General features: G+C 39.7%; 1 protein-coding gene and 1 long non-coding RNA gene across 4 annotated transcripts in view; one reads left to right on the forward strand and one right to left on the reverse strand.

Annotated features, from left to right (window-relative positions):
* Positions 1–798: 798 nt before the first annotated feature.
* ZCCHC13 (zinc finger CCHC-type containing 13) lies at positions 799–1,305 on the reverse strand. Its single transcript, XM_060138386.1, is given in 3 exon segments — positions 799–851; positions 854–890; positions 892–1,305. Coding segments are annotated over 3 exon segments (504 nt in total).
* Positions 1,306–6,843: 5,538 nt separating this feature from the next.
* Positions 6,844–16,770, forward strand: part of LOC132513904 (uncharacterized) — a 62,631-nt gene continuing 52,704 nt past the window's right edge. For 2 of the 3 annotated variants that reach the window (XR_009538570.1, XR_009538568.1), the window contains exon 1: positions 6,844–7,038. This is a non-coding gene — a long non-coding RNA (uncharacterized LOC132513904). Of the gene's footprint in view, positions 7,039–8,120; positions 8,136–16,770 lie in introns of those variants that run through there. The other variant, XR_009538569.1, reaches the window with a different exon arrangement.

A 16,770-nucleotide genomic window follows, 5' to 3' on the forward strand; every position in this document is an offset into this window, starting at 1 on the left:
ACAATTTGCTGCTAAGGTTTTTTTGTTTGGTTGTTTTCTCATTGCTCTCTCTCAAAGCTACTTATACACGTTATACATATTTTTCTGTTTTATTTTCATAAACTATACACTCTCTGTAAGACCAGATAGAGATGTCTTTCAATGTTATTTAAGAGGTAATGAGGTCAAATAAATCAAAGCAATCGATATATAATAAAGTTACTTTGGCAAAGTCACAGACATTTCTAGAATCAGCTTTATTTGTGCAATGAATCTCTGAGATGTCGCCTTCTCAGGGTGCCTTGTGTATCTAAGACAGAAACATAGGTCCCCCCCCACACACACATTCTCTATCCTTTTACCTGGTGTTCTTTTTTTTTTCTCGATAGCAATTTATCTTTATCTGACACACTATTTTACTTGTTAATAGATTCCAGGCTTGTGTTTGCAAACTTGGTCTGATTTGTTCACAGATATTTCTCCAGCTTTTCTGGCAGTGGCTGGCACACAGTAGCTCTTAATTAAATGTTAAATCAAAATGCCTCCAAAGAATCTAGAAACTGCCTAATGCTCAGGATGTTCAATGACTGGAGTTATCAGTGGTACAGAAACACATTAATTATAAGACATCTACAAGTGAATAACTTTTTCTGAGATTTTTTTCCCCAGCCCTTTCCTCTTTTACCTTTGTAATTAAAGCTCACTGGCCTGAGAGTAGCCTCAGTCTATCAACCTTTGGTCAGAGAAGAGGTTTCAGAGAAAACAACACAATTATCACGCAGCAAAAGGAGTAGGGGTGGGGAGGAACAAAGGGAAAAGTTAAGCGGTAGCCTCAATGGGGCATTCCCGGATTAGATGTCCAGGTTCGCCCAGCGGTAGCAGTTGACCTCGCTTCTTTTGCTGCAGTTGATGACAGTTGATGGCCATGTGGCTGGTCTCGCCACAACGGTAGCACTTGACTCGGGCACAGTGTTTCTGAATGTGGCCATATTCGCCACAAGAGTAGCACTTCTGCCCCTCCTGATGGTCACAATCACGGGCCAGATGCCCTGGTGTGCCACAGGTGTAACAGCACTGCTGTCTTTCTCGCTTAGGCTTAACACAGTCTTTGGTGATGTGGCCACTTGTCCCACAGTTGGAGCAGATGTCATCGAGAAGGTTACAGTTCTTAGCATGATGACCAGGCTCACTGCAGCGGTAACAGATGACAGGTAGGGTGGCAGAACTTCACTGAGCACCTCGGCCACCACCTCTAGCTCCGTGCCCTCGAGCTCCTCCTCCTTTAGGGCCAGAGTGTCCACACTTGAAGCATTCCTTACTGTTCATGGCTGCAGTGAGATCTTCAGGTGAGCAGTCCCACTGCTGCCCCGGAAGCCCCAACAAAACTCCCCTTACGGAGGTTTAAACAGAAGTGGCTGTTTTTCTTGAGGGGCCTCAGCGACGTCACACAGGGTTTGCGCACGGCCCCATTCTTGTGTCACAGGCGTTCTAGTAGTCAGCTCCTTCCCGCCTGACTTTCCTGCTGTCCTTGAAGCCCAAAGCCCGTCTCAGGGGCGTTTTCCGTTTTTTGTTTGTTTATTTTTGTTTTTGTGTGTTAAATAAACACTTCTTGGGTCGTTAAGTTTGAGTTTGAATCTGTTCTTGTTCAGAAAATGTGCCTTGTAGGATTTCTTATAATTAAGGCTTAGGCCTTCTTTGTGGTCCAGTAGATGACCAGTTTTTATATATGTCCTTTGGACATAGGAGAGATATGTGTGAGATGTATCTAATCCAGTAAATGAAAGAAATTATAACAAATTAGAGTAACCCATTTGGGGGGGATTAAAAAATAAAATACAAACGTCCATAAAGATATGAGATACATAAGATAGAAAAAAAATGTGTAAAATGCTACAGGGAGATTTACTCACAATTTAGCCTGTTTTATTTAGGAATCTAAGTTTTCAACATAATCACCACCATTTAAGTTGTAAAACAACATAATTGAAGCACTCAGTATAAAGAATATGATGTTCTTTGGAAAATAAATTACAAAATCTTGATTTAAATATTGGACAGGGCTTCCCTGGTGGCGCAGTGGTTGAGAGTCTGCCTGCCAATGCAGGGGACACGGGTTTGTGCTCCAGTCCAGGAAGATCCCACATGCAAAAAAAAAAAAAGAATAAATATTGGACAGATTTCCTCTCTGTTTTCTCAATTATTTATTATATAAATCTCATAAGGATTTATGGACATGTCCACTTACATAGATATAGAAATATGTATGGAAAACTAGACACCAAAATATCCAACTGTAGCTATTTTGGGGCTATAAGATTGAACAGGACTTTTTTCTCCTTATTTTCCTTCCCTGTATTTTACACTTTTTGAAATGACTTTAGGTTGTGTAATTTTAAAAATCCACAATAAATATTTTTCTTTAAGTTACTAGCTAGCTATGTTTTGCATATGAATTTTTTTCAGGAAGCCAGTACAAATGTATTTGGTAAAACATAGACGTGAGAATAATGAATGTAGCAATTGCCCTTTATTTTCAATATGACTTGATTGGAATGTGCAACTGGTTTCATAAATGCAACCACAAAGAAAACTGTTTTCAAAAATTAATAAAAGTTATAGCCAAAGAGGATGAGCAGTTGCCACATATAGAGTAGTGGAATGAGTTTTATTCCTAAACAATTAAATGATGCAGCATAAATGGTTTCAAATGGCAAAAATTCTCTCTGTGTTTTAAAATTTGATATATGTTTATTAAATTAGCCATATTAACTATCATATTTAAACCCCTGTTTAGATTTATAGTTATATTAAAGTAATTCATGCCCATAGTTTAAAGCATTGATTTTCAAAAAGGTTTAATTGAGACAAGAAGGAAGAAATGCATTTTACATCACAATAGAGGATATGTGTAAAAAATGCTGGTAGTAACCCATTAAATTAATCTTTCAATTCACTAAATGATTTTTACTCATAGTTTGATTGATAACTATAAACAATGCTTATGCTTATGTTATGACTTCTTGATGTTTCAATTTTAGACATTATCTATGCTTTTCCATTTCAGAGAATGAACATTTAGCCCTCTTTTACCTACACCATCTTTTGGTACACTTTATGTGCTTGCATTCCACTCACCCTCCCACCCTTGCACCTTTCTCCTAATATTGATTGGGTCAATAGCCAACATTTACATAATTATAACTATGCAAATGCTACTCATGGCTGAGCCATATTGAATTTTGTCAAATGCTTTTTTTGCATCTCTTGAGTTTGCCTTGACTTCTTGCATTTGCTAGAACCACCAGTAGATTTTTGAATATAAGTTGTGAAAGTGCATATCCTTGTCTTGTTCCTGATCTTAAGGGGAAAGCTTTCAGTCTCATCATTAAGTATGATGTCAGCTGTGGGCTTTTGGTAGATACCCTTTATCAGGTTGAGGAAGTTCCTTCCTATTCCTAATTTATTAAGCACTTTTTTAAAACATGTAAGTGCATTGGATTTTCTTCTATGGCTATTCTTCTGTGGCTATTCAGATGATCATGTGGTTTTGCCCTTTATTACTATTGGATTTGGTTTGCTAGTACTTTGTTGAGGATTTTTGCAACTACACTGATAAGGAATATTAATCTGTAGAAGTTTTAAATTTTTTATTCTCGTGATATCTCTGTCTGGTTGTCATTTCAAAGTAATACTGACCTCAAAGGATGATTTTGGAGGGCTTCCCATCTCTCCTATTTTTTGGAATAATTTGTAAAGAATTTATACTATTTCTCCTTGAAATGTTTGAACGATTTCACTAGTGAAGCTATTTTAGCCTGGGCTTTTCTTGTGGGAAGTTTTAAAATTACGAATTTAGTCTCTTAACTTGTTATAGGTATATTCAGATTTTCTGTTTCTTCTTGAGGCACTTTGGGCAATTTGTATCTTTCTGAGAATTTGTTGATTTCATCTAGGTTATTTAATTTATTGGCATACAGTTGTTCATAATATTCCCTTATACTTCTTTTATTTCTGTGAAGTCAATACTGATGAACCCTCTTGCATTCCTGATTTTAGAAATTTGATTCTTACCTCTCTTTTTCTTCATCAGTCCAGCTGAAGGGTTTTTTTCAATTTTGCTGATCTTTTCAAAGAACCAACTTTTGGTTTTGTTGACTTTCTCTATTGTTTCTCTATTCTCTATTTCATTTATTTTCACTCTTATTTCCTCAGTTTTATATCCTTGTAATGCTAGCTATTACAGAATTAAGGCCAGTCTTATGTCAGATTTAGTCAATGTACAATTTGGCAAGGCAAAGCTGTATTCAAGGGACTGATAGAGTATTCTTGACTATTTTTCATTCCTGTACCCCAACCTCAATTCATGGTGTTCACAGGTTTGAGGAGATCCTCTGTATTTGGATTCTTCACAGGAACAGAACCAACATGATATCTCTATATCTATCTATCTATTGAGAGAGATTATCTATCTATGGATATATGTATATATATCTTTTATATAATATATAAATAAATATTCATTTACTTATTTTAAGGAATTGGTTCACTTCATTATGGAGGCTGGGAAGTCCAAAGTCTGCAGGGTGGGCTAGCAGGCTGAAGACCTAGCGAAGAGCCAGTGTTGTAGTTCAAGTCCAAAGACTGTCCACTGGCAGATTCTCTCTTGCTCAGGGAAGGTTAGTCTTTTGTTCTATTCAGGCCTTCAACTGATGGATGAGGCCCACCCACATTATGGCAAACAATCTGCTTTACTCAAAGTCCACTGATTTAAATGTTAATCTCATCTAAAAATACCCTCACAGAAATATCCAGAATAATATTTGGCCATGTGTCTGGGCACCATGACCCAGCCAAGTTGGCACATAAAATTAACTATCATATTTTCTAAAGAGGGTCATTCTTCTAAAAAATGTATTGGGTGGGGAATAAAAGGGAATCAGAGCCTCAGAGTGTTAGTGTGGAGGTAGTAGAGGTCTCCAGATTTTTTCTTTACCACTCCTGAGGAAATGAAAAGTTCAGAAAAATGCGTAGGTCCAGGACCCAAAGTATTTTATAGCATTCAAGATTTACAAGCTGTGCCTCTTTCTTGAATTTCTCTTCAGATTGGACATAGTAGATTAGGGAAGTTTTGTTAAAGGGAAGAGAAGTGGAAAGGGCAAGTAACTGCATCTGCAATTATTATTATGTGCTGACCTCAATTTTAGAATACTTTAAAAAATGGAATGTTGTCCATTTGTTAAAATGATAAAGATGATATTTAGGACCATGTCAAAATATTTAAAACAACACTATATTAAAATGTCGATGTTAAAACATTACATATTTAAGCAAAAATTGAAAGAACACAAAGATATGATAATGGACATAAGGTTTCATTTGGGGGTGATGAAAAATTCTAAAATTGTGGTGATGGCCATACAGCTGTGATATACTAAAATCCATTGCACTGTACACGTTAAGCTGGTGAATTGTATGACATGTGAATTATATCTCAATAGAACTGTTATAACAAAAAAAAGTACACAAAGAAATAAAAGCATTTGTTATAGTGCTGTAGAATTGTGGGCAAAATTCCCTTTTATTATTATTATTTGGCCACGCTGTGGCAGCTTGTGGGATCTTAGTTCCCTAACCAGGGACAAAAACCATGCCCCCCGCAGTGGAAGTGCAGAGTCCTAACCACTGGACTGTCAGGGAATTCCCAAAATTCCCTTTTAACTTTTGTGCAATAATAAATGATTCTTTTAATTTAGGAGTGAGGTTTTTTATACTACTATAACTTCAAGCATTTCTATTTTTCTCTTTTTTTTCTTTCTGCATATTGCACATTGTTGTATATAACCTTTTTGTGCATATTAGGCAAAAAATAATCTTCCATTATGTCTCCAAATAATGTTAATATGACATTCCTAACAATTAGAGAGGATGATGATGTACACATTTTATGGGTCTCAGAATTTATAGAATTGTGGGTTCTTAGTTTTTGGTATTTCCAAACTGGCTTTCTTAGAAAGCAAGAACCAGCCACCAAAGTAAAACATCATAATGAGAAACAAAATGTTATTTTGTATTCTCTCCTCCTCACATCCGAAAAGGAATCTATTTCAGAGCCTGTTGAATAAATGATGCCACTTCTCTTAAGATTAATTTGTGAATTTCTCACAGGAGACAGGAACAAGCCTTGCATCTAGCACCAAAGTACACTGAACAGTATTTTTAATGTTCAGACAATACCAGGGTTGTGAAGAGAAAGAAAAAGGTGTTGCATACTCCTTCTTCCCCCCAAACTGATGGAACACCCTTTCCCTTTTTGCTCTGTGCATAGGGTCTTTTGGTCCCCTGCCTCTGGGTTTCCTCTGTGGGTTCATCACTAACCAGGCGTTGTTTGCCCAACATTAGCTGGTTGGGCTCAGCTTGAGAGCTTCTTTGGAGAAGATTGTGCGGATACAATATCTTTTAAACAGCATTTTTTGCCGTATCTTTTACAACTTGCAACATCAGACACACAAGGGGAGGAGTAAGAGGCCCAATAGGGCTGCAGACAGGCAAGGCCAAGAATACACGGGTAAGGCCACTAAGGATAACAGAGCGAATAAAGGCAGCCAACTGGCAATGAAATGGTGGGCTAAGAACAGAAGAGGGACTGACGAAGGAAGATGGGCTGAGGGAAGGATGGTGGTGAAAACGGGTGTAACCAAGAGGAAGAAAGGTTGAAGAAGCAGGATGGGCCAGGGACCTGGGCGAGGGGGAACACCGGAGGGTCAGCCTCAGGGAAAGCTGGGGCTGGGTGGAGGGGTGGGGAGAAGAGGGCGGGCTCAGCGCATGCGCCTGAAGCACACTGCGGCGATCCTGGAGAGGCGGCGCTGTCTGGGCATCGGCGCTGTCTGGGCATCTGCGCTGCGGCTGGAGGTACGGCTGGTCCTCTGCCTGCTGTCCACTGCCACCTTGGTCTGCTCTTGCCACCCTGGCGCCGCGAACTCTGTGCCGCCTCTCCCTTCACCCTGTCTTGGGACGGCCGGCGCTAAGAATTCATGCTATGACCTTCGATGCAGCCAGGAGGTAAAGGAACGACATAGGGGAAGAACATGGAGGGCGGCGGAGGGAACTCGGCCCAGGGGGATCCTTAATTTGTGTGTTCTCCCGGTTCACGAGAGGAAAAAATGGGGGACAGTACGCGCCTCAGACCTACAAAAGGATGTTGAGCATTTACTTCCCATTGTGTAAGTAATACAGACTTCTTTCCATTAATCAGGGTTGAGGCACCTGGGTGTCGGCATTTTCCATAACGTTCCTTGCTTTAAAATTTTTTGGAGTTCCTCATATGCAGTAGAAGGTGTATTTAAAGGTCGAGGTTGTAGGACTAGGAGATTATGATAGCTTTCTTTGCCTTTGTTCAGTGTGGTGGCTCTTATTACGGAATCCGAGGGTACTCTAAGCCCCTCCCTGAGGGTCGGGACGGATTCTATCTGGATCTGGCATCTGCTCTGCAAGCAATGACGTCTTTTCCGTATTCCACTTCCTAGTTTATCACACCTACCCCCATTAGGGAAGGCTGGTAATGGCTCTCCTTGATTGAGCACTGGGGCACAACTATAGCAAGAAACACATCCATATATCATCAGGCACTTTTATATAAAAAACTGAGGTGGGAGGACAGACGCGGTGCGCACGTGTATTTGAGAGTGTGGGGATGCGCGGCGCGGTAGCGTGCAGGTATGCAGTCATCCTTTGGTAACCGCGGAGGATTGGTTGCAGGACCCCCGCGGATACCAAAATCCGCGGATGCTCGAGTCGCCTATGTAGAACGGCATAGTATAGTCAGTCCTCCGTATCCGCGGAGGGTCCACTGTATTTGAGGTCTGATGTCTGTGGGGGTGGGGTGGGGGGCGACCATTGGGGAGAGCGGGAGGTACGCACGCGCAAGGCTTGGGGCAGGGGGATGGGTCGAATGCGTATTAAGGAAAGCAAAGTTGCCGGTAGTTGATAGGCGCGGAAGGGAAGAGTGAAGGTGCACATGCGTATTCGAGACGACTTTGTGACGGCTTTAACGGGAGGAGGGGAGAGGCGCGCATGCGTATTTCAAACGGAATGACGGGGAGGGGAGGGGAGGTGCGTAGCGTACGTGTAATTAAGATTGCAAAATGGCGAGGGGGGAGGTAAGTTGTCTTTTTGCTTGGCCATCTTGGGCTAGGAGGGCCTGCAGAGGAGCAGATCGACCTTTCTAGTTGGGTGAGGGGGTTTAGCCTGAGTTGGAGTTGTCTTAGGCTGTGGCCAGATCCACCAGATAATAACCCAGAATCTTAGCCCCTCTCTGGCCTATAGATAATGTGGGTTTAAAAATGCGGAGGCGATGATGACTTTACAAAAGGTTACGGCAGCAGGCTGTGTGTAGGAAATGCGTAAAACGGGAGCACTTGGAGACAAGGCCACATTCGGGCAGTACGCCTCTGGAGGGCTCTCTGTCGGACTTGCAGATCGTGGGCCGGTGTCCTTGGCTCTGGACACGTTCTCTCATTCCATCAGAGTAGCAGAACCCAGCGGTTGCAATATTGTGAGAACCTACTGATGGTCAGAAGCCCTTGGTTTTCTCCCCTTGAGGTTGTAGGGGTGAGGATTTGGCTGTTTCCAAGTGCTTGTTCCACTTTGCTTTAAACCTAGGATTTAGGCAAATGATAATGGTGGTATGAAGGTGACCTCGGTTCACACCCTTTCTTCTAAATTATTTTTTTCTGTAGAACTTTGAGCACGGTTTCGTCTAGGGGGACTATTTTTTTTTTAGGCAGCAGCACTGTCATGGCTCTTAGAGGGCTGTCAGTAAGGATCTACTGTTAATTGCTAAAACTAGTAATTTAGCAGTTAGATATATAGAAGAAAGGGCACAGGATTCAAAATTGAGATAGGTCTTTTCAGTAATCCTACCTGTGATCTCATACGGTCATTTTCCTTCTTTGGGCCTGTTTCCCTATCTATAATAATAATTATGCTTAAACGTCTTTGGAGCTTAAACTGTGTGCCAAGTACTGGGTCTACATGCTTTTACACATGCCTTAACTAATTTAGTACTCTGGACAGTCTTATGAAATAGCAGTACCGTTATTCATCTTTTACAAGTGAGAAATTTGGGGGACACAGGTAAAGTAAATCCAAGGCTTTATATCCGTTTGAATGACTGAGACTGGATTTTTATCCAGGTACTGTGGCTTCGGAATCCTGTGCTCTTAAACATTATATTTATCCACCAAAATCATGGGGCAAATTTAAAGGACCCTTCTTTTATGGTTTCAAATTTTATTTGTAACTTATCTATGATGTATAAGAAAGGAGACCTGTTTCCTGATTTTTATTCAGTGCATTGTACAGGGTTACATATGTTGAAGACAAAAAGTAAAGAATTGGTTTGGAGCCTAGTGGGGTGGCCATCCTTACCTACCCTTGTCTTCTGTGCTTTTTGTTCTGCAGAGGGTTTAAAATGGCCGACTGCGGCAGGCTGGACACACCCTTCTTGTTTTGCCTGATTTGAGATCTGGTCTGACGCTTTGAGACAACCAGTCATTTACCGCAGTAGAGATTTTTTCCTTACCCATTATTAATATTTTGGTGTTAATACCAAGATTCGATAGTAAAGGAGAGGGTACTGCTTTTCTTTCTTATAATAAAAGAGAATACATGGATTTCTTTTATTATTTGGTTGGGATAGATTCATTGAAGCGGAATTACTGTGTCAAAGGGTATGAACATTTTTAACACTTAATATGTATTGCCAAGTTTCTTCCTGAAAAGGTTGTACCAATTTTTACCCACACAAGCATTGAGTAGTATTTATTAAAAACATTATTTTAATGGATTAAAAAAACAGTATTTAATTTTGCATTTCTTTGGTTGTAAGTTTGGATTCTGTTTTCCTCTATATGTTTCTTAGCAGTTTTATTTTCTTCCATGTGATGTTAGTTCATGTCTTATACTGATTTATCTGTTGGAGTTTTTAGTTTAGCGTTTACTATTGTTATCTATTTGAATGTGTTTTGTAAATAAAGGCTCTTACTCAGATTTCTGTAATGTTAGAAATATGTACTACAGGTTATTGTTTGCCTTTTAATTTTTGTTTCTAAATTTTTGGTTAGTAGAAATTTGAAATTGTGGTCAAATCACTCTATCTTCTGTTTCGTGATTTTTCTTCCATTAAGTTTGAATAGTTCCCTCAATGTAGAAATTTGGTAAATACCCATTGTAGCTTCATCTGAAGATAACCATCAAGTATGAGGGAAAAAGATCCATAATTTCACCACCCAGAGATAACCAGTGTTAATAAATGTGTTCACTTTTTTCATTCTTTCTTAATTTTTCTACAGTGATCACATATTTGTACTATTTTATATGGTGTTTTGTGTTTATAATGTGCATTTTTCCATGTTAAACATTTCTGTGATTGTCATTGAATGGTTTCATGATATTTTGTTGTATGGAAGTAGCTTAAGATTTTCAGTATTTTAAATTATGTAATTAATGTCTTTTCATTTAGTTTTTATTGTTTATCTATTTTGAGTTATTTCTTTATAGAACAGAGTTCAGAATTAGCATTATTCATCAAATAGTTTGAACATTGTAAAGACCTGCCAAATAGCATTCCAAACGTTGTCAATTTTTGTACGCAGTCATTTAGGTACATAAAATTTTTTTTACTTACTTTATATGTAAAAGAATGGTATCTTTGATTTATGGTACATTTCTCTGATTATTGCTGAGGCTGGACTCTTAAATGTTAATTGATAGCTCCTATTTCCTTTTATGAACTATTCGACTTGGGTCTGAATGTTATCTATTTGTAAGAGCTCTATATTATGTGTTCTGTGTGAGAATCTATTACCCCTTGTCATTTGTTGCAAATGACAAACCTCATTTGTTGCACATACACTCCTGGTATATGTTTGTTGCCATTGAGTATGAAGAAATGTTTGTGATTCCAAAGAAAACTGCTGCATGGAATACATGTCAAATTCTTGGTAGCCATTTTGAAATAACATTTATTTGTTCTTTAAATAGATAACCATTTCTTTTCATCTAAAAGGAAAGCACTGTTTGCTGTACAGCAGTGATGCTCCCTCGTTATGGGTGTGGGGAGAAGACATGGCAACATTTTGTCCTTAATCAACATGGCAACCAAGTAGACAAGACACAAAACAGTAGTCCCCCTCCCCCCATCCATTCGGGGACTGGTGTTCTTTTGAGTATTTATGAGTGATCTGGGGGAGGATATGGACATAGTGGAATGTTCACATTTGTAGATAACACGGAACTCTTTGGAGAGGTAAAATGGTAATAGGAACAAACCACAACACCTGAGAAGACATTGTGCTTGTGGGCTGACAATTGGCAGAATGGAACAGGGTAGATAAGAGCAGTGTAATGACTTTAGGGGAAAATAGTATGTTAAGCATACAAAATAGTGGCCTCAGAGACATTGGGTCCCAAGACAGGGATCTCAGTGTAAGCAGAAACAATTTATTGATGTCATCAGCTCAATTTGCGGTTGCAGAGACAGAAGACCCATTAAAAACTTAGGCCTGGGGCTTCCCTGGTGGCGCAGTGGTTGAGAGTCCGCCTGCCGATGCAGGGGGCACGGGTTCGTGCCCCGGTCCAGGAAGATCCCACATGCCGCGGAGTGGCTGGGCCCGTGAGCCGTGGCCACTGAGCCTGCGCATCTGGAGCCTGTGCTCCACAACGGGAGAGGCCACAACAGTGAGAGGCCCGCGTACAGCAAAAAACAAACAAACAAACAAAAAAAACTTAGGCCTTATTAAGAAGCAGTATGTGACACACAAAAATTCCATCCTATCTTTGTATAAAATGATCTGAACCAAATGACCAGTTAACACTAGTAATCTCTCCTCAAGGAGTCTCTTAACTACCTCTCACTGAATTTTGAGAAGGTGGTGGGAAGAGTGTGTTACCTCTCTGTTTCATTTTTCTTATTTATAATATGGAGGTGATTTAGATTATATATTCTCAAAGGTTTTTTGGAGGGATAAGGTATCTTATTTTGGTTTCCTGAAACTGAGTCTGTTATTTGTGGTTCAAAGAATCTGTTTAATTATATTTATTAGTTAAGCCTTTCTAAATTATTATTCCCACTCCATGAGCTATATACTATCTCTTTTATATTTAGTAACATTCTAATTTTATTTTGTCAGTGAAAGGGGGATTATTGGATTTAGAGGTGTCAAGTGAGCTGTTACTTGCTTTTTGTTATCCAGTTATGCTGGGTTAATTCAGTTAGTTGTAAGCTCCCATGTTTCAGCATTTTGCTAGTTGCAGATGTTAAACTAGGCTTATGCGTGTGGTGGGGAGGTTGACAGATGTATAATAAGCAAAATGAAACAAAACAAAATGAAACAAAGCAACAACAACAGAGCTTGTGTTGTAGAGGAAGTGATTGGGAATGTCCTTTACTGGAGGTCTGTGCCTATCTTAAGGATGGGAGTCCCATTTTACGTCATGCCAGTGTCTAGTTCCCAAATCCATTTATGATCAGGAGTTAGGGAGAGCCTGGATATTAGAAATAGCCTGAAAGCATTTAACCTTTGGTTTCTACAATTTGTTCCTCCCCTCTCTTGATGTTACAGCCAGCAGCAGCCTGGAGCAGCACCCCCTGGAAAGAAATTTTACATCGGCCATTATAATACAACCTGATAAGTGTTACAGCACTTATCAGGTTGTATTGTAATTGTCTGTGTATATGCCTGTCTCCCTTCCTATGTTATCAGTTAGACTGTGAGCTCCTTGAGGGCAGGGACAGTGTCTTCATCTCCAGAGCCCAGCCTGGCACATTAGTAGGCCTCAGTAAATGTTTATTGGATGAATAAATGAATGACTCATCAACAAACATTTATTGTGTGCCTGCTAACGTGATCTCCACAGGCTCTGGACTGTCAACTGTTTTCTTCAAAATGCGTGTGGTCAGAAACTTGCTGTTTCTTTCTAGTTATGTATATATCTTCTCAAGAGTTTCTCATGAGATAATGCTATTTTTGTGTTTGCATTTCAGTCCTTGGTATTTACAGATGTTGCTACTATTGCTACTGCTGACAGTCTCTTCCTTGGTGGAACCTGGGTGAAAGCTGCCAGATCAGGAGCTTCATCCTCACTGTCTAGTGTTTGCTAAATGGTTTCTATTTGTAGACTCATCCCCTTTTCACTCCTCCTCAGGTCATCCTCGAAATGGTATTCCCATGTGGGCTCCACATTCTAGATCAGGGGTGGGCAAATACAGCCCATGGGCTGCCTGGTTTTGCAAATAAAGTTCTGTTGGAAAACAGCCATGCTCATTTGTTGATGTGTTGTCTGTGGCCTCTTTGACCTACAACAGCAGAGTTGAGTAGCCACATCAGAGACACGGTGACCCACAAAGTCTGGCCCTAGAAAAAGATTGCCTACCCTTTTTGGAGTATCACTCAACAGTCATGGTTTCATTCCCCTCTCCATTCACCGGAGATAACTTTTAGCATCTCAGAAACTCATTTATTTACTTCATTCATTATTACTTATGACGAGTCTTTTTCCTGTTTTACAGATGGGCCAGCCAGGACACACTTCAAACTAGGAGACTGATTATAAGGCCTCCCCCAGGGTCCTGCAGTCAGTCAGTTATACGGTGTCCTTCAGCATCAAGTTTCGAGCTTCAACCCTAGAAATTAAAATTCCTTTTGTTATATCCTAACTTGAAGCATATGGACATTTCATGCTTTGGTACCTTATGCCTTGCCCCCCTCCTTCCTACACAGCTCTTTGCAATGAAGATATGGGAAATAAGGAATTATTATGAGATAAAGCAGAAAAGTAGGCTGAGGCAAATGTTTAGAGGGTCTGAATGCTAATTTTTAAACTGAGAAATGGGATTTCTGAAACATTCACTTATTCAGACTTATACAGGTAGTGAGCCTGCCCTTCCAAGAGCTTAGGGCCCTTCCCTCAACCCTCTCTAACCCACCGCACGTTGTCTTGGTAACCTGTCTGTGAGTATATTGTCATTCATTTCACTTCATTAAAAAGTTGGAGAGCTCCAAGTCTGATGCAAGAAATGTAGATCTAAAAAAGCAAAATGGAGAGAATATCAGATAGTCTCATTCTAGGAGTAAAATGGAGGGAAAGACCTTACAGTGTTATTTTCAAGCTGCTTGCTGGATTTTTCCCAGGACTTCATTATGAAAATTTTCATACAGAAAAATTGAAAGAATTGTACAGTGAAAACCCATATACTCACCCCCTAGATGGTACAATTAACATTTTGCTGTATCTGCTTTATTGCATATTCGTCCATCTTTGTTGGGTGGGTTTTTAAAGTACTTGTGTTGTCATTCATTTTGATTTTATCTGTATCTGACCCATTATGGTACAGAAAAATAATCTCTTTTGATTCTTATCTGTATTTTCCAAGATGGTATGGAAACTGCAGCCTAACTACGTACAAGCAGATCTTCCTGGGAATAAGAGTCCTAGGGAGAGAAGACATTTTGTTTCTGAAAGAAAATGGCTGCAGCTCACTGTTGTTTACTGGAAATAATAGGCGAAGAAAAAATGGAAGTCCAGATCCAGTGTCAGTAAATCCTTCCAATAATATACTGCCCTGCACCTCATTCACTTCACTGGCTTTAGGGGGTGGGGGGCAGCTGGTTTTCTGAGCTGCTTCTGCTTTTTCTTTCCTTTAAGAATTGATGAAGGAGAAACAACAAAGTGATATCGAAGTGCCACTGATGTGATAGTCAGCATTAACACAACTCCTTGGAATTTTAGTAAATGGATTTTTAATTTGGACTACTGTCTAATATTCTTTTGGACCTTTTCTGTTAGCAATAGCCACAGAGTCAAAGGAAGCACCATGAACTGAAATCTTATTTATCTTTATCATGAATATGATAATGGTACATGTTACCTGTTTGTGTCTATCTCCCTTCATTTAAGTTCAAGGGCAGAGGCCATATCTTACTCATCTCCTAGTAAACAATGTCTATATTCATAAAAAATGCAATATTACATTTAACACCTATCACATGGGCAAAGATTAAAAAATGTTATACTAGTGTTGGTGGGATATGTCCAATTTTAGTGTAATCCTTTGTAGGAGCAATTTGGCAATATATATTAGTGGGCAGAATAAATATTGCTTGCCCTTTGACCCAGCAATTTCATTTCTAGGGATATACCCCTAAAATATTCTAAATAAATTCTAAATATTTTTTTAAATGTTCTAAGGGTATTTTAAAAGATTTAGGTATGGGAATGTTCACAATGTTCATAGCAGTAAAAAAAAATAGAAAAACTTACTTATCCCTAAATAGGAATTTGAATAAATAAATTTTGGTGTATTCATGTAATAATACAACTTAGGCATTAAAAATGAAAAGTCTTGTAGATGAGTATATGGCTTGGAAAGATGTACCCAGTATATTAATTGAAAGGCTATGGTTTCATCTAATTTTTGTTAAATAAAAATTCATGTTTGTACACGTACATAAAAGTAATTGGAAGCATATACCCCAAGTGTTAAACTTTCTGGGATTTTGTGATTTTTACTTTCTGTGTATTCTTAATGTATTTCTGGAATTTTTTTTTCACAGCGTGTGTTTATGACTTTGAAAGTTAAGACAAACATTGAAACGGTTTCCATTTTGAAATATGCTGACCTGAACAGAAGTGGAATAAATGGGTTGGTTGAGGGGGCTGGAAACTGGAGCAGTTTAGTTTGGAAAAGAGCTGGGCCGGGTGGGAGTAGGGCATGGTGGAAATAAGATCTCTGTCTTTAGAGAAAGGCACTAGCTTAACTACTAACTGTTCTTGGCTCCTTAGTGCAGGCATTTCACGCATCAGGCTTTACACTTACTGTTTATTTCCCAATTAGACCCTGTACACATTCCTTTCCTACCCATGTCCCTCTGGGCTTTCATAAGCTAAATAATTGCTGGTGGCAGCAGCTGCTTATGGGTGTGCAGATCTTGCTCTAGTAACGGCTGCTTTACTTTATCCAATAAAGAGAAGGCTCAAACCCATCAAGGCTGCCTCCTCACCTCCCCCCAACGCCCCCAACACATACCACTTGGCATTATGAATCTTCCCCACCTATGGTGGGAGAGCTTTCTCCTGGGTCTCATGATCACTAGTAGATTATAAGACACTATTATATTTCACTGTGGGTGAAACAGTTAAAAATGAGCCCTGATAAACTGCTCCTTGGGTTTTCCTGGGGTTTGAGGGTTGCCTGCATCTCACTGCAATAACAGGAAACCTAGTTGCACTAGTTGGTGCTGCCAGCATCTAATGATAATAATTAATAGCCTGGGCTTTGGGCCGTCACTGAATTGCTAGATTTCTGGGTTGCTTTTCATGCTAAACAGCTAGGGACTGGGAAACTTAGAGGCAGAAGGCTGCTTCCTTAGGGAAGAAAGGACCCTTTGGGGGTCTTTGGCTTGTCCTGTGTGGGTCTTAGGTCTCAGAGCCCCATTCCTCATGGTTGAGTTTTGGAGGTAGGGGACTAGCCACGGGCCTACCTAGCTCCTTGTGATCCTTTTGGTAACCCACACAGCTGATAAGGGACAAGATATGTTCTATTACTTTTCAGGTATGGGAAAAGTGAGTCCTGGTGGGAGTTGAGATTGTAAATGACAGGCCTTGGTCCAGAGCCCAGGGTTTTGTTACCTTTCCTCATCAGTGTGAACTAAATGCCATATGATGAGTAGATGGAGATTTAGTTCACTTTTAGGGGGGCCTTTTAGTCAGGAGTATGGAATAAAGGGTCATAAT

This window comes from Lagenorhynchus albirostris, chromosome X, assembly GCF_949774975.1.
Source record: "Lagenorhynchus albirostris chromosome X, mLagAlb1.1, whole genome shotgun sequence".
NCBI classification, from domain to species: Eukaryota; Metazoa; Chordata; class Mammalia; order Artiodactyla; family Delphinidae; genus Lagenorhynchus; species Lagenorhynchus albirostris.